This window comes from Salvelinus alpinus, chromosome 23, assembly GCF_045679555.1.
Source record: "Salvelinus alpinus chromosome 23, SLU_Salpinus.1, whole genome shotgun sequence".
In the NCBI taxonomy this organism is placed as follows: domain Eukaryota; kingdom Metazoa; phylum Chordata; class Actinopteri; order Salmoniformes; family Salmonidae; genus Salvelinus; species Salvelinus alpinus.
This window is the reverse complement of record NC_092108.1, coordinates 34051568-34070465: the sequence shown is the minus strand read 5'-3', so window position 1 is coordinate 34070465 and position 18898 is coordinate 34051568. Positions and strand designations below refer to the sequence as shown.

Genomic DNA, 18898 nt, shown 5'->3' with positions numbered 1-18898 from the left:
GGCTGACCAATTTGTCTCAAATACATATTTTAACATGGGATGCACTGAATCCAGGCAAATCTAGGCCACTTGGCATGAACCATAAGCAGGTATGGCAGCAGACAGCCTAGATGAGTGTAATTTTATATCATGCCATATGGTGTCTACAGTGCCAAGGAGCCTTGAGATATGAGAAAGCCCCTTGTTATTCTCTGTGATACAACAGTGTTGTAGTACCCGCAAAACACCAGTCTCAAAGTCAGTGAAGAGGCAACTCAGGGATGCTGGCCTTCTAGGCAGAGTTGCAAAGAAAAAGCCATATCTCAGACTGGCTAATAAAAATAAAAGATTAAGATGGGCAAAAGAACAGACACTGGACAAAGGAACTCTGCCTAGAAGGCCAGCATCCCAGAGTCGCCGCTTCACTGTTGACGTTGACTGGTGTTTTGCGGGTACTATTTAATGAAGCTGCCAGTTGAGGACTTGTGAGGCGTCTGTCTCTCAATCTAGACACTAATGTACTTGTCCTCTTGTTCAGTTGTGCACTGGGGCCTCCCACTCTTTCTATTCTGGTTAGAGCAAGTTTGCGCTGTTCTGTGAAGGGAGTAGTACACAGCGTTGTACGAGACCTTCAGTTTCTTGGCAATTTCTCGCATGGAATAGCCTTCATTTCTCAGAAGAATAGACTGGCGAGTTTCAAAAGAAGAAAGTTTGAGTCTGTATTCAAACCCAAATGCTGATGCTCCAGATACTCAACTAATTATAAGGGCACAGGGCAAGACCCAGATGCAGATGGTTCGAGTCTCTGATATTTATTATAATCCAAGGGGCAGGCAAGAGAATGGTTGTGGACAGGCAAAAGATCATAAACAAGGTCAGAGTCCAGGAGGTACAGAGTGGCAGCATGGTCAGGCAGGTGGGTTCAGGGTCAAAACCGGGAGGACTAGCAAAAGAGATGAAAGAGCACAGAAAAACACGCTGGTTGACAAGATGAACTGGCAACAGACAAACGGAACAAATACCCAGGGACTAACGGGGAAAACGGGTAACACCTGGAGGTGGGTGGAGACAAAGACAGGTGAAACAGATCAGGGTGTGACAGTACCCTCCCCCCTATGGGCGCCACCTGGCATCCTACCTGGCTGCATACCTGGCTGACTGGGGTGCCAGCGGTGATGAGGGCCGGGTCCAGGATGTCTTTAGCGGGAACTCAGCACCTCTCCTCTGGGCCATAACCCTCCCATTCAACCAGGTACTGGAAACCCCTGCCCCATGGTCGAACCCTCAGGAGGCGTCTCACCGTGTACGCTGGCTGACCGTCGACGACACGGGGGGAGGGATGGGCCTAGAAACAGAATACAAAGGACTGAGACAAGGGCTTAATCTTGGAAACATGAAAAGTAGGGTGAACACGGAGGGTATGGGGTATCAGCAGTGGGACTAAGGACTCTAGAAATGGGTAAAGGACCACTGAAAGGGGGGAAAGTTTGTGGAATTCCACCCGGAGGGGCAGGTCCTGTGTGGACAACCATACCCTCTGCCCGACCTGCTAGCGGGGAGCCAGAGTCCGGTGGCGGTCCGCTTGTCGACGATACCTGGAGGTGGTCTTGAGAAGAGCCGCCCGAGCTCTTTTCCAAGTACGCCGACAGTGGGGGACGAACATCTGGGCATGTTTACCTCAACTTCTTGCTCCGAGAAGAGCGAAGGCTGATTCCCCCTTCGAACGCTCCAATGGGGTGAGTCCAGTAGCCGAGCAGGGAAGAGTGTTCCTGGCATATTCTACCCAGGCCAGTTGCTGGCTCCAGGTGATGGGTTTACTAGCAACGAGACACCGAAGTGTCGTCTCCATGTCTTGATTGGCTTGCTCCGACTGGCCGTTTCGATTGGGGATGAAACCCTGAGGACAGACTGCCCGACGACCCAATAAGGATGCAGAACGCCTACCAGAATCGGGATTGGAACTGAGGACCCCGATCCGAGACCATGTCGACCGGGAGTCCATGGATTCGGAAGACGTGCTGCACCATGAGCTGGTCCGTCTCCTTGGCTGAAGGTAACTTAGAGGGATGAAATGGGCGGTTTTGGAAAACCTCCCCGCCACCGTCAAAATGGTGGTGTTACCATCTGACGGGGGAAGTGACAAAATCCAGGGAAATATGGGACCATGGGTGATGAGGGACAGTGAGTGGCTGAAGGAGGCCAGACGGAGCTTTCCGGAGTCTTGCTTTGAGCGCACACCATGCATGCGGCGACAAAGGCCGAGACATCAGGAGCCATGGTGGGCCACCAAAAGCATTGTCGGAGGAAAGCCAGGGTACGAAGTGCCCCAGGATGACAGGTAAGCCAGGAGGAGTGAGCCCATTCCAGGACCTGAGCCCGGGCCGAATCAGGAAAGAGCATCCTGTTAGCCAGGGTCCGGCTGGGAACGTTGTGTCTTGCGGACCAGAGCCTCAATACCCCAAACAACCGAAGCCGCCGAACATGGCGCTGAAGGACCTGTCGAACGTGTTCCTGGGCAGAACGAGAGAGAACCAGGATGTCGTCGAGGTAGACAAAAACAAAACGATTCAACATGTTCCGGAGCACATCGTTGACCACGGCCTGGAAGACAACGGCCGCGTTGAGTCCAAACAGCATGACCAGGTACCCAGTGTCCACTGGCAGTGTTGAAAGGCGTCTTCCACTCGTCTCCTTCGTATCTGCACAAGGTGGTAGGCATTCCGAAGGTCCAGTTTGGAAAAGATGGTAGCACCCTGGAGAGGTTCAAAAGCCAATGAGGAGTGGTAGAGGGTACCAATTTTTGATCATAATGTCATTGAGGCCCCGGTAATCAATGCATAGACGCAGGGTCTTGTCATTCTACCCCACAAAGAATCCTGCGCCAGCAGGAGAGGCGGAAGGACGACCGCTCCCAACAGCCAGAGTCCTCTGTACTCCTCCATGGCCTTGGTCTCAGGACCAGACAGGGTATATAGCCAGCCTCGAGGCGGTGTGGTTCCCGGGAGGAGGTCAATAGCACAATTGTAAGGACGATGTGGAGCAAGGGAGGTAGCACGAGCCTTGCTGAAAACCTCCAAGAGGTCATCGTACTCTGCGGGAACGGCAGAGATCTGAGGCCGTACTCAACCCTGGAGGCAGACGTTCCGGGGAAGGCTGCGCCGCCTTCAGGCAATATGAATGGCAGAACGGGCTCTGAACCCGTGGTCCAGTCAATACCGGGGTTGTGCTTCTTGGAGCCAAGAAAATAGGGATGTGGGGAGACTCAGGAGAAGCTGTATTGACTCACTGTGGTTTCCAGATACCCGCATATTAATGGACTGTGCTGTGTGTGACTCTTCCAATGGAGTGGCTGTCCAGTGCCCTGGCATCCATAGGAACAGAGGAGATGAGTAGGGATACTTAGTTCTGATACCAGGGTAGCATCCATGAAACGCATCTGCCCCAGAGTCAATGAGCACCCGGAGAGACTTAGACTGGTCTACCCACAGCAATAAAAATTATTTTGGGTAATGGGAGTTAAAGGGTTCCCAGTCAGGCTCACCAGTGTAGCCTGCGTGAACGTTCCCTAGGCGATAATCTAGCTCTTCCCAGTTTCCGGTGTGTCCGACTCACCCGTCGTCAATGATTCTCGAGGGAGCTCAGGTGGCCTCGGATCCTCTTGGGAAAAACAGCCTTTGGGGACTTCCGGATTCCTTCGGAGGTGAGCGAGCTGCAGCGGATGCACGAGTGTGACCTAGGCCAGACCTCTCACTCCTGTAGACGTCCATCAATCCTAATGGTGAGGGCGATGAGCGTCGCGGTCCACCGGTAACTCCTGAGCAGCTAGCTCATCTTTTATCACCATCACAACAAATAGCGGACTGTTGCTCCCAAACTGCCGTAGCCCAGGAGAGCGCCCTTCCCGACATTAGCGTAATAATATACACCATCTTTGACCGGTCAGAAGATGGCTGCAGCTCAAATGAGGGAGCACTGTGAAAGAAAGAACCCTGGCAGGATCCCCAGAATATCGCTCCGGAGGTGGTAAGTGGGGTTCTTGGGGAGCCGGGGTAGGCTGTACAAACCCACCACTAATAGTAAAAGGTTACTGGGTGGTCTGAGGTGGCAGGCTGCCTATGAGCTAACTCACTGATTTGCTCCATAATAGCGTTGAGCCCTTGGTTGTGGCGTTCCGTCAGGGAACGAAGCCCTTTCAAAAGGTTCAGCAGTAGCTCCTCATGCCTCCCAATGGTGGCTCCCTGCAGGGAGACAGCGTGGCGGAGCTGGTCCAAGTCTGCTGGGTCTGTCATGGCCAGTTTGTACTATAAGGGCACAGGGTGAGACCCAGATGCAGACACGGGAGGCAGATGGTTCGAGTCTCTGATATTTATTATAATCCAAAGGGCAGGCAAGAGAATGGTCGTTGACAGGCAAAAGATCATAAACAAGGTCAGAGTCCAGGAGGTACAGAGTGGCAGGCAGGCTCGAGGTCAGACAGGCGGGTTCAGAGTCGAGGGTCAACCGGGAGGACTAGCAAAAGAGATGAGAAAAAGCAGGAGCACGGAAAAACACGCTGGTTGACAAGACGAACTGGCAACAGACAAACAGGGAACACTGGAATAAATACCCAGGGACTAATGTGGAAAACGGGTGACACCTGGAGGTGGGTGGAGACAATCACAAAGACTGGTGAAACAGATCAGGGCGTGACACTAGTCTAAAGAAGGCCAGTTTTCAGCTGTGCTAACATAATTGCAAAAGGGTTTTCTAATGATCAATTAGCCTTTTTAAAATTATAAACTTGGATTAGCTAACACAACGTGACATTGGAACACAGGAGTGATGGTTGCTGATAATGGGCCTCTGTACGCCTATGTAGATATTTCATAAATCTGCCGTTTCCATCTACAATAGTCATTTACAACATTAACAATGTCTACATTGTATTTTTGATCAGTTTATTTTAATGGACCAAAAATGTGCTTTTCTTTTAAAAACAAAGACATTTCTAAGTGACCCCAACCTTTTGAACGGTGGTGTAAATCGAACACACAGGGAATTTACTGAATGGTTGCCTCCCAAATGGCACAATATCCCTGGTCAAAAAGTAGTGCGCTTAGTAGGGAATAAGGTGGCATGTGGTACGCAAGCTATGTCTGAAACTAGCCAAGTGTGTAAAAAAAACTGTGTCCACTCATTGTGCTTGTAAAGAGACATGCATAATGAACATGAGGTCCTCCTTTACACACAACCTCCTGTAGCTCATCACATTATGGCCCTCGGAACACAAGACCTGCCCAGTTAAATGTTGTATTATAGTGCTGTAAATTCTCTCAGACAAAATGGAGCCATTCCATTCCCCACAAACCTACTGCTGTTGGTGGATGTCAAAATGTTCTAATCTGCGTCCCAAATGGCCCTATAGGCTCTAGTCAAAAGTACATACTGTAGGGAAGGGTGCCACTTGAGAGACAGGCAGATCTGTCCATTACACAATTGTGAGATGGTCTGAAAGCCTGCTCTGTAGCACTATATAGCATTGCTCTGTGTGAGCCTACCTCCCAGCCTCTCTCCCAGCCCTATTCACCCTCTACGGGGCGGCTGCTGAAAACCAATCGTATTACAGAAATATAATGGGCCGTTAAAATGTCATGGCCGGGGCGAGACAGTGCCAGACACGTAAAGTGCCTTAGATTATTATTATTATTATTATTATTATAAGGGTAATATATTCAAGCACCATCACAGTGCTTAATTTGACAGTGGGTGTACCGTCGGTCTGAAATGGCTCCCAGATGAAACACTCCTTCACCACCCTCTTACCAACTGTTACTCGGGAATCTAATAACCACTAGTACACTCTGCTGGCTACCACTGCATAACCATTAGAAAGGTCAGTTGAGTGTCATGCGGATGCATGGCTTGTGACTAGGGTTGCAAAATTCCCAAGTTCTCTAGACATCCTGGTTGGAAGATGCACAGAATCAAAAGGGAATAAATGGGTAATCCTTAATGCTCCAACCAGGATTTTCTGGAAAACCTGGACTTTTTGGGAAAGTTTAGCAATCCTAGTTGGTCCTCACATGGGGCCTGGCATTCTCATCACACTTGTCTCAAGTCAATAAAAGGCTGAGAGTAGCCAGTTACACCAGTAGTGTGATGGTTGTTTCCTCTGAGTCTCTAGCCCAGTGAACCACAGTGAGTCTGAAGTCTGAGCACATACATAAAACAGATACTGTACTGGTCTCAAGTGAATCTAACATTGATTTTGGAAGTGGAGGTCCAGGACAAACATACTTACTGTAAGTGGTTGTAAAATAATACATTCATCAGGGGATTCCCCACAACTAGGTTACAGTATCAGAGCGAGTTATTCCACGAAATGCATGCCTTTTTGATATTTTAAGTATAAATTGTGCACATATTCCATTTTAAAAGCCTTATAAATTAAGTGCATTTTAATATAGACCACATGGAAAATTCAATAAATCTGATAATAATAAAAAAAATATATGTTTTTAAAGACTTGCTAATGTGCCACATTGTGCCAGCATTTTGACATGTGCATCCTCTTACTTCAAGGAAGATTTGAACCCATTTAATTAAAACGTTTATCCAAGTTTTCACCGTCATTGTAAAGCTCTAGTTGTTATTTTGTTGCTTTAAACAGTCATTTCTGAAGATTTTCTAAAATGTGGTCAGTTATTAATTTTAAGGTCAAAGAACCCTGTCACACATTTTAAGGTCAACCCTGTTACGGGAAGTGAACTAGCATTTTAATATGGTAAAACTATTTATTTGCAACAATTGTTTTCAAAAGAAACATTGAACATCTAATAATAAATCCTATTGTAAAAGCAGGTAAGCTGGCTCTACTCTTTTCGGTCATTTTCTGGTGTTTTGTGGAAAACTAAGCGAGTCGAGTGTAACCTGTTACCCATAGACAGGCTAGAAATGTTTTAATAATTTAAATGTTTTGGTGAAGCTAGCATTCAATTTTCCCTCCCTGTTGGACACGACAAGCTTCCTTCCCACTGTCACAAGTGTATTTATGGCTGATTTGGCACTTAATCACCCCTTACATTTGTGGGAATTGGCCTATACGGATAGGGCTAAATGTAAATGTTTCTTACAGAAGAAATATGAAAAGCATATGCATAACCATGGTAGCAATTAAAAGGGAACAGTTTGGAGATTATGGGAACATTTGTGGACTAAAGGTGAGGACAAAACAGTTCACCTGACACAAGACTGAAATATCACGCTGTTGATTTTGTGCATTTTTACTGTACTTTTCACCACATATGTTAACGAAATATGAAAATATTCTGGATAAATTCAGTAGCATCAGAATATTCTAAAGCCATGTCAAAGTAGAGTTTTCAACCATATACACTATATATACAAAAGTATGTGGACACCCCTTGAAATTAGTGGATGCGGCTATTTCAGCCACATCCGTTGCTGACTGGTGTATAAAATCGAGCACACAGCCATGCAATTTCCATAGACAAACAATGTCAGTCGAATGGATTTACTTAGGAGCTCAGTGACTGTCCGTGGCACCGTCATAGGATGCCGCCTTTCCAACAAGTCAGTTCATCAAATGTCTGCCCTCCTAGAGCTGCCCCGGTTAACTGTAAGTGCTGTTATTGTGAAGTGGAAACGTCTAGGAGCAATAACTGCTCACACAAGCTCACAGAACGGGACCGCCGAGTGTTGAAGCACAATTTTTACACGCAATGCATGTCCTCAGTTGAGCCCTGACCTCAACGTCATCGAACATCTTTGGGATGAATTGGAACGCCGACTGCGAGCCAGGCCTAATCGCCCAACATCAGTGCCCGACCTCACTAATGCTCTTGTGGCTGAATATAAGCAAGTCCCTGTATCAATGTTCCAACATCTAGTGGCAAGCCTTCCCAGAAGAAGGGAGGCCGTTATATCGGCAAAGGGGGGGGACAACTCTATATTAATGCCCATGATACAGTTCAGGAGGCTGAAGAAATTCGGCTTGTCACCAAAAGCAGTCACAAACTTCTACAGATGCACAATCGAGAGCATCCTGTCGGGCTGTATCACCGCCTGGTACGGCAACTGCTCCGCCCACAACCGTAAGGCTCTCCAGAGGGTAGTGAGGTCTGCACAACGCATCACCGGGGGCAAACTACCTGCCCTCCAGGACACCTACACCACCCGATGTCACAGGAAGGCCATAAAGATCATCAAGGACAACAACTACCCGAGCCACTGCCTGTTCACCCCGCTATCATCCAGAAGGCGAGGTCAGTACAGGCACATCAAAGCTGGGACCGAGAGACTGAAAAACAGCTTCTATCTCAAGGCCATCAGACTGTTAAACAGCCACCACTAACATTTAGTGGCCGCTGCCAACATACTGACTCAACTCCAGCCACTTTAATAATGGGAATTGATGGAGATTTATGTAAAAATGTATCACTAGCCACTTTAAACAACGCCACTTAATATAATGTTTACATACCCTACATTACTCATCTCATATGTATATACTGTACTCTATATCATCTACTGCATCTTGCCATCTTTATGTAATACATGTACCACTAGCCACTTTAAACTATGCCACTTTATGTTTACATACCCTACAGTACTCATCTCATATGTATATACCGTACTCTATACCATCTACTGCATCTTGCCTATGCCGTTCTGTACCATCACTCATTCATATATCTTTATGTACATATTCTTTATCCCTTTACACTTGTGTGTATAAGGTAGTAGTTGTGGAATTGTTAGATTACTCGTTGGTTATTACTGCATTGTCGGAACTAGAAGCACAAGCATTTCGCTACACTCGCATTAACATCTGCTAACCATGTGTATGTGACAAATAAAACTTGATTTGATTTTGGAATGAAATTTGACATGCACGTGTCCACATACTTTTGGTCATGCAGTGTATAAGGTGCTTTTTGCAGTTTTCCTAGTTGTGCCGTTAAGGATCTAGCGTATAAGCAACCCAGGGTATAACGCCATGTTATCTTGTAACTGTATATCACACATAGTAATGATAAACGTTGACACGATATATGACATGAGTTTTATGATGTGAAGTGCACGTTTGGACCCACGGGTGTTTGGCTTGCTTGTATGACATCAAAGCGGTATTTATTATAATCCTCAATGTCTCACCTTTTACAGTATTTCCCTCATTCAAGTTGATCAAGGTGATCAAGTTCAGAATGGGTCAAAATCCATACAAAGCTGTGAAGCGAAAGCCCTGAGCTCTGACATGTATAGCATGTTACTGAACAGCCACTTGCGTTCCAATTTAGGTGCTTATCAGTGTCCAAATATGCCATTTTCAACCTGTATATGGGTACAAGTGTAAAGGGCTACTATGCACTTACTATTAGTGATGCACCGATATGACATTTTTGGCCGATACTGATATCCGATTTTTTTCCCCCGTTATATCCTGATATTCGTTATTTACAATTTTAGCAGCCTTTTATCATTCTAGTACAGTTAGTTAACAACACACATGGACGCAGCGGTCTAAGGCACTGCATCTCCGTGCAAGAGGCGTCACTACAGTCCCTGGTTCAAATCCAGGCTGTATCACATCCGGCCGTGATTGGGAGTCCCATAGGGCGGCGCACAATTGGCCCAGCGTCGTCCGGGTTTGGCCGGTGTAGGCGTCATTGTAAATAAGAATTAACGTAGTTATTACACATTGATTACACTATCACTCGTATTTGTCACAACGATTCATCGATACGTATGCTATGATGCTGGTAAAGTTGTCTCGCGCACCTACAGTGCTGGTCATAAAAAAGAAAAGCTAGCTCATAGATGCAAACAATGTTCTTCCCCAAAAACATAGCAAAAATACATATGTTTCAGTAGCTATCCTAGCTAGCTAACTATAGCTAGGTGTCATCTAAAATAACCCTAATTTATAAGACAGTTCTTATTTGATTAATGGTGGTCGGACCCATCTATGTGAAGCTAGCCACAATAGTGGACTTTGTGGTTAGCCTTTAAAATAAAAGTATGTAATTGACAGTGATGCAAATGAACACAAATAGAATTATGCCATAATTGAATAGATCATAGATCTACTGGTCATTGTTTTCAGGCTGGTTGTATTGGTGCTAGCTAGGTCCCAAGCTAAAGCTAGCTATTGGTTTGTGGCTGGTGTTTGCAGACTTTTGTACAGCTTTGGCAGTGCTACGGATAGTAGTGGTGGCGCTTGGCTTGCGCATGCAAATTCTGAACCCACAACATTCAATAATTGAACTGTGTTATTTGACGTCAAATTAAAAGCTTATTTAACGCGTCAAATAGTGTTATTTGAAGTATCTTTTTTGATACGCAAAGACCCAAACGGCGTTCCATAGTATGTCGTGAAGCTAATAGTAGTGACGCTATTACTGTAACTCCAGTAGGGCAACATCTGAAAAATAGCACACTTGGTAGTGTGTACCGGTGCTCGACCAGTCAGCGAAAGCAAACATCACCCATGACAGAGAACGGTTGATTGTCAAGGCCAATGAATTCCATTATCTTGGCATTAATGGATTTTGCCTTTTGAGTTGTCTGCTGAAATTTTCTTAGTCTTTCAAAACACTGCTCGACTTGTTGACTGCTCGATCCACAGAGCAGACGTTGTGGGCTAGGTTAGGAATGCTGTGTTGCATGTGTAGCGCCACATTTTACGTGGCGTTATGTACCTACGTTATATAGGTATGCATCAGCTTTGACATCGGTTTTGCACATCGGCGTTAAACTAGACATCGGGCTGATACCCATGTTGGCATTTTTATCTATTATCGGCCGATTCATTCACCGATATCGTGTATTCCTACTTACTAAAGTATTTTTATTTATGGGAAAACATATTTTTATTTAGTTGAACATGTGCACTTCATGGACTAGGTGAAATAATGTTTTTTTTCCACTAAGTGAATTGGTAGAACGACCCTGTTCATGCGTGTGTATTGCCATTTAGAACACCAGCAACAAACTTTCTCTATCGAGCCTGGACTCAAGCCATTCCAGGTTACGAAGTGATGCCTGGCAGTGCAAGACTACTCCATCTAAACCATTGACATCTATATAGTGCAGGTTGAAAAAGCTTGGTCTTCACCAGTATCTCTGTGTACCATCTCTGTGTACTACAGGTAGCTCTAATTCAAACCCTATTATAGATGACTCCCCTAAGGGGGGGGGGGGGGCAGTTACATTTCACACTGGCTTTGACAAATTCTTCATGCTACAATTTTGGAGCTTAAAATACCTTCAGAAGTCTTTAACAATCTATGTATTTTGTTACTATTGAGGTCACAGACTCCTCCATCGCGCCTCTTATTGAATGTAGCATATTTCCCTGTGAAAGGTGGACAGGAACAGATAAGACTGAGATTGATTTCCTTTAAATTGTGTGTGTATGTGGATGAGTGTTCTCTGTGCTTGTCAATCTGCAGTAGAAAGGGGGAATGGGATCATCGATTTATCATACGTCTCAGTGGTAAACCAAGGGTCATTATAGCAGAGCAGAAAGTAATCCACTTTTTAGGGCACTTGCCTAGAGTATTACAAACGGTTGCATTGCTCAAGCTCCTGCCTCGAGCTTTGGTGTTGAGGACTGAAGTGATTATTTCTTTGTTGTGAACATGCGATTTACCTTCTAGGGTTGGGCTGTAATGAAGACTACAGAGATTTAGTCTAAAGCCATCGTAGAGTCAGTAGTAGATCACTAGCTTTGTGTTTTCTAGCTAGCAGACTGTCTGCAACAGTAGAATACTAGCAAACACTTGTTTGAGGGTTATTGTAACTGTTGTGTGTGTGCTGTGTTTCTGTGTGTCCATGTCATAGGATTTACCCTGAAAATCATCTCATCCAGAGAGCGACCTTGCTGAGGTTCAGGGGCTGATTGCCACTGTGCTGCAATTGACAATGAGAGGCTGGTTGCATCCCTATATAGTGCACTACTTTTGACCAGAGCCTATGTAGGGAATAGGATTCCATTTGGGATGCAAAATGAGAGGCTGAGTGACCAAGTCACCTGATGGATTTAATAGGAAACAGAGTTAATTGAGGGGACTCTCTGTTTAAAAGGAGTGTAACAGTACCTTGCCAGACAGACTGGAATAATATCCAATAATGTCCATGGATGTCTTAGTGGTGAATTCAATTTGTGCTCGCCCGAGCAAATAATACTGACACTGAGTTTAACAATGTAGATGCAGACTGTATAATGCATTCATTTCCCTCTATTTTTCATTATCTATTAATTTCATCCTTATACTACACAGTACACCACTCTATGCTCATATCATCTATAATAGGCTAGTATCTGCTGTGCGAAGAAGCGAGAACCTTGTACACAGCAGTGTGTTTAGATCCAGGTGGTGGTTTTGGCAGGAGCAACTTCTACACATCCAAAAACATGTGTAAAAACTCGGGGCTCCCGAGTGGCACAGCTGTCTAAGGCACTGCATCTCAGTGCTTGAGGCATTACTACAGACACCCTGGTTTGATTCCAGTCTATCACATCCGGCCGTGATTGGGAGTCCCATAGGGCGGTGCGCAATTGGCCCAGTGTCGTCCGGGGTAGGCCGTCATTGTAAATAAGAATTTGTTCTTAACTGACTTGCCTAATTAAAGGTTAAATAAATAAAACGGAATACTAGAGTCTGCAGTGTTCTGTCTGTTCCACCCATAGGGAAGGCCTCTGTACTCTAGTACCAGTTGCTGTGGTGATTGTGGTCTGGCCAGGCTGTGCTGTAGGTAACTCGGTCCTTGCCTTCTCCCCCCCCCCCCCCCAGGGATGGACCCCTCTGTGCCCCACGAGAGGAGAACCCCCGTCACCCCTGGCTCCTCCTCTCGCTACCACCGCCGCCGCTCCTCTGGCTCCCGGGACGAACGCTACAGATCAGGTAGGACAACGACACCTTTCAACGTCACACAAAAACTCCAAACACAAATGCTCATTTATTGTTATCAACTCCCTCTTACTGCCAAGAGTTGCTGAATTTCCTTTTTACTTCAGTTGGCATCTTGGTTGGAAAGCGAGGTAGTGGCAATTTCTTTCCCTCAACCCAAACAGTAGCACAAACCTCAAAATCCTGTTATATAGTTTGTAGTTATTGCCAGTTACTATAGGATAGTATTGGAGCAATAATGGAGCTCTATATTTTTACCACTAAATAAAATGTCTAGGTTTGTGGTAACAGAATTAACTCTGATTACCAAACGCTTTGTTTTTATCAAGTCTAATTTTATTTGTCACATGCGCCGAATACAACAGGTGTAGACCTTACAGTGAAATGCTTACTTACAAGCCCCTAATCAACAATGCAGTTAAGAAAATCTCACTCTTAATGCAATTTTTTTTACCCGTTAATGTTTATCACTCTTATTTATTTTAGACCAATGAACCACTTATGCTATTACCAGCTCAACAGCTTGCTTCATTAGTAGTCACCCCCCCTCTCTCTTGCTCTTTTTTTTCTCATACAAATGACTGCTTCAACATACCAGCCACAGATTCTGGCACTGCGCTCCAGCCTCATTTTAGAAACACATTGATTCTGTCTCAAATGTCACCCTAATCCCTATATAGTGCGCTACTTTTGACCAGAGCTCTGCTACCCATTATGTAGAGAATAGGGTGCCATGTGAAACACACACAGAACCTGCTTTGCAACAGTCCTAACTGTGGTGCAGTTGGCAACCACGACTACAGTCTGTAGTAACAACAACTGCCAAGCACCGATAGAAAACCTGCATTTGATTTACTGGTGTGACACAATATCCATTGTAACATGCCAGTACTATAGTGTATAAAAACTGGACCATGGGGTTGGGTTGAATCATGGGTTTTGTTTTACCAGTGCTTAGCCTTACACACAGCTATTGATGCTCTTAATTTTTAAAATCTTTAATAGCCCATTATCTTGCTGAACACAATGATCTCACATTAAGCCCCAGTAGTCTGAGGACATTATTCAGACCCAGCCATAGAGGGAGCAGCCAATGGACACAGAGGTCCCTAAAATACAGCCCTATAAAAACAGGATCCATGTTGAATTAAAGAATACCTGACAACCAACAAGGCTTAGCATGCATCCCAAATGGTACCATATTACCTATATAGTGCACTCGTTTTGACTTTTGACCAGAGCCCTATGGGATCAAAGTAGTGCACTATAAAGGGAATAGGGACTGCATCTCAAATGGGTTGCATCTCAAATGGCACCCTTACTAAATAGTGCACTATTTTTGACCAAAAGTAGTGCACTATAAAGGGAATAGGGTGCCATTTGGGATATGTAGTCTGTTCTCAATGGCCATTTACTAAACAGGTCCACTAAAGCATCATGACAAAAGGTGTAGGTTACTGGCAATTGTTTTACCTCACTAGAACCAAGCTTTCTTTGGTAAGATGAATTAACTTAGTGTGACATGTCTTGCTTTTTGTGAGCAGCCAACAGAGGTGGAGTCCCCAGTGTATAAGAAAGACTATCACTTTGAGAGGAGCAGCAGTGAACAATTTAGCTTCTTACTGTACATACACTGTGGATCTTCAGAAGTCATTTTTCATCAATGTTCAAAGTGATGGTACAGCCCAATCTTCCATGCTTTTTAAAAAATGGCTTCAGGCATGGAATTGTTCTTAGATTATATGTTAGATTCTTTTGGGCCGGTTTCCCGAACACACAACGGTTTCCCGGTCTAGTGGGCATGTTTAAAAGGCATGTTCAATAGAGATTGTCTATTGAAAGTGTTAATTAGTGCAAGACTAGGTTTAATCTGTCTGGGAAACTGGTTCATAGTGTTTAGTAAAATTACACTATTACACTTTTCACTGAATTAGTTACAAATTGAAGTTACATTTCACTTAACTGTTCCCAGAATCAAGATAATCTGAGTTCGTGACACCAGGTCTTCCAACATGTCTGTCCTGCTGTGTGTTGCAGATGTCCACACAGAGGCTGTGCAGGCGGCTCTGGCCAAACAGAAGGAGCGTGGTAAAATGGCAGTACCCATGCCCTCCAAGCGCCGCTCCCTGGTCGTGCAGTCCTCCATGGATGCCTACACTCCCCCAGGTGAGGAACATATAGGACTCCAAGGTAATGTCATAGCTGCCTGGGACTACCTCACTGTGTGTGTGTGTGTGTGTGCGCGCACGCTTGAATATGGGTTTAGGGTTGATTGGCGGGAACCCGGTTACCGGGATTTACCGCCAAAAACAACTCCCTTTTCCCAGGATAAATAACTGTGAAACCTGTAAATGATATGAACAGCATGGTGTGAAATGGAACTGTTAAAATATATGTGATGTCTAAATCTGGCTTCTCTACGGCCTCTGCATGATGAATCAACGCTCAGGGTGGGGACAGACGGCCCATCTCAGTATGGACCACAGTTCACAATGCATGTAGCCCTATCATCTCATCATGGTAACTTTTTGTCTTGCGACAGGTAGGCCTACATTTGCTGCAGCATAGCCTCTGATATAGTTATATAAAGACCGAATGTGCGTCTATACACATCTCCACCTGGCTTTCAGGGGTCACCTTGTTTTTATTTATTATTAATTAATGTTTTATTGCAGCTGCAGAACTTTAAAACAGCCTATCACTGGAATATCTTTGCTTTAAATCAGTGCACGCGCGAGCACTCTGTCTTTCTCTCTCTCTCCGTCAACTCCATTTAAATTCTATCCAAAATAGATCATCCTGTTCTAGAATGATACTGGGTAAAGCCATATATACATAGACGTCCTAGCCTACCTCTTTCAGGTAATGAATTCAATGCAGTATTAGCCTTATATTTAGCTAATTAATGATGGGTTATGCATAATAAGCTTCTAACTTATAGCCTCTGACTCTTACGCAATACGCACGCACCTGTACTCCGCTGGCCTCTACTTAAATAACACTCGTTAGCTCTTGGAGTCCCATGCAGGAAAAGCTGTACTAGAATAGCTTGCTGGACATGGTTTCTGTAGCATTTCTTATACCAATGGACTATTTGAAGAGGTACACAAGCTATTTTTACTGAATGTTAAATACAGCAGCCAATAGAACTGTAGTTTTGAAAGACGAGCGAACACACGACGGCGGTAAGCTATTTATTCAGACCCGTAACCATTCAATCTTTGTGTAGAGAAGTGAAAGCCTTTTGTGTCAGGAGAATGATGAAGACGAGGACAACTAAACATTTCATTTAACTGTTGAAAGCGAGGAAGGAATGAAGCAACAATAGGTAGGCTAATAACATTAGGGGAAATATTATGAAAGGTGTATATATGTGTCAGACAATTAATTATACAAATAGGCCCTATTATATTTCAATATTAAAATCAAATTCGCGAGCCTATACTTGTAACTTTGTAAGCTGCGTGTGCTGCACGAGAATCACATGTTCTCTTCTGCTTTATCATAATACAGAAGTGTGCAGTATAATACATTCAACAAGATTAGCCTACCGGAGCTAGTTTCATTTATTTACCCAAGAGAGCATATAGCTAGCTACATCTATGGGCTTTTGTTTTTCTGTCGTGCGTAATGTGCAGTAACCTATATCTTATATGTATTGGGTAATGGCACAATCATTTGGGCTTTTTTGGGATTGGGCTCATAACATTTATTTTTAATGTACTGTAGGGCTCATGAAATGTATTTAATATATGGCTCATATGCCACCAGCCCCCCCCCCCCCCCCCCACGTCTCCACATGTCATGTCTGCCTGTCAATTCAATCAGCCTGGGTTGGCAAAGCATCTATTTATCACAAATTGATGTTGTTGATATCATCAGAAGCTCCTTTCCACAGTGTACATTTTTTTTTCTTCATCTACATGATTTCTTGATTGGATGTAATTACAACGGAATGAGTCAATTTGAAAGGAGTGATTGACGTTAAAGTATGATTGTGTTGTCTCTTGATGGTGTGAAATATACATTGTTTTTAGTAGTATCCATTAGACACAGTACAATGGGGCTTCAACACAGCAGTTTAAATCTTCAGTCTCCTAGTATCTTACCACTGGAGTTGAAGGCACTCCAGACCGTTATAGATAACTTCCCCAGTCTGTCAATGGAGCAGATGACTGGGGCAGAAAGAAGTCAATATTGACATGGTGTCATCGATGACCATGGGAGTGGTTAAGTCACTCAAACTGTTACTCATGCTAGCTAAAAACAGCTGACTGACGAGCTGCCATTTTGATTTCAGTCACCTCTCTCAGACCCTTGGCTAACATAAGAGAGCTGAACCACAGGCTTAGGTTTGCATCTCAAATGGCACCCTATTCTCTATATAGTGCACTACTTTTGACCAGAGCCCATAGGACTAAAGTAGTGCACTATCACTATTATGCTCAGCTTATAGAATGAGTAATATGGTTAATACTAACTAGCTGAAAGGTATAGCTCATTTCTCCCTTTGCCATATCCCACTAACCAACATCTGTGCTGTCTGTGCAACATCAACAACAACAACGTGTAGACATCATCACTTGTCATTTACTGCACTGTAGAGCTGTAAGAATGTAACAGCTAGAATGTAGCATGGCATGCCCCCATCCAGGCAAGGGTTTATGGAGTGGAGAGTATCTTTATAAGAGAGGGGTAGAGAGCGGTGTTAAGTAGCCATTATCGCATTTGCATTAAGGCTGAAGGCTGGGACCGAGGCGTCTACAGGGATTCATTTACTGAACACGCACCACACAAAACATGCAGGAAATCACGACAGGCACATTTTCAGATGATTCCGAATGAGCAGGCAGGCAGGCAGAGTTCTTATAAGGCAGAGCGAACAGCCCCTTGAGAGAAGGAACAGTGACACAGCACTCACGGAGTGTTGGTGCCTGATTGCCTGCGAGGCTGGGGGCGTTCAGGGACACCAGAGCCACTCACGGAGTGTTGGTGCCTGACTGCATGCGAGGCTGGGGGCGTTCAGGGACACCAGAGCCACTCACGGAGTGTTGGTGCCTGATTGCCTGCGAGGCTGGGGGCGTTCACGGACACCAGAGCCACTCACGGAGTGTTGGTGCCTGACTGCCTGCGAGGCTGGGGGCGTTCAGGGACACCAGAGCAACTCACTCACATCGTATCAGGCAAGGCAAGCAGCCTTATTCCACTGGAGCACAGCCTGCCAATGACAATTAGAATATGGACTCCTTGTCTTCTAGTCTGTCTTTCTAATTAATTAGTATCGTGATTAGTATGACGTTTTTATTTTTTTGTACATGGCTTTGTCCCAAGATGGGTCTCTATTCCCTGTATAGTGCGCTACATAGGGTACCATTTGGGTACCCTGTGTCTGTCTCAGAGCGCCATCTCCTGTGTGTTGTGGAGATCAGGAAATGCACACACGTTTCTGTGTGTAACATGCTGATAATGATGAGTGGCAGTGCATACAGCACATTACAATGTTATCAGCTGTGACTGTTACTGAGGGACAAACAAAAAGAAAAGCAACTGCCTCTATTCCCACTGTGTGTGTGTGTGGTACCACACCACCACCTTATCTCAGCAGTCAAAGCCTAATCAATTTAATTAACATGAAATTAGCACAGGACCGGCTACAAAGAGTTTAAGATTTTGTCTGTCATCTCAATCAAATACTGACGTCCAATACTAGATTAGGATTAGGATTGGAATGGTCACTAATCCAGCTACATTAATTGGTTTTCCCAAATAGGATGCCATATCAGATATATGCACGCACGCACGCATGCACGTACACACACACCCGCCCATGTCCTTATACTGAGGTCCTCTGATGTCTGGCTTCTTAGAATCATTACATGTATTGAGGATCCCTAGAGGGCTAGTCTTCAGGGGCTCATCAGAGACTTCCTGTGTGTGTGCTCACATCTGGATGTGTGTGTAATATGATTAGGTGGTTGCCTGGCTGCAGTGTATTTTTGCCGTCA

General features: G+C 44.8%; 1 protein-coding gene across 22 annotated transcripts in view; it reads left to right on the top strand.

Moving 5' to 3' along the window:
- Positions 1–18898, top strand: part of LOC139551291 (disco-interacting protein 2 homolog C) — a 244420-nt gene that overhangs the window by 147641 nt on the left and 77881 nt on the right. For 15 of the 22 annotated variants that reach the window (XM_071362766.1, XM_071362778.1, XM_071362757.1 and 12 more), the window contains 2 exons: positions 12777–12887; positions 14931–15083. In XM_071362766.1, coding sequence (XP_071218867.1) covers positions 12777–12887; positions 14931–15083 — 264 coding nt within the window. The remainder of the gene's footprint in view (positions 1–12776; positions 12888–14930; positions 15084–18898) is intronic. The other 7 variants (XM_071362774.1, XM_071362763.1, XM_071362777.1 and 4 more) reach the window with 1 other exon arrangement.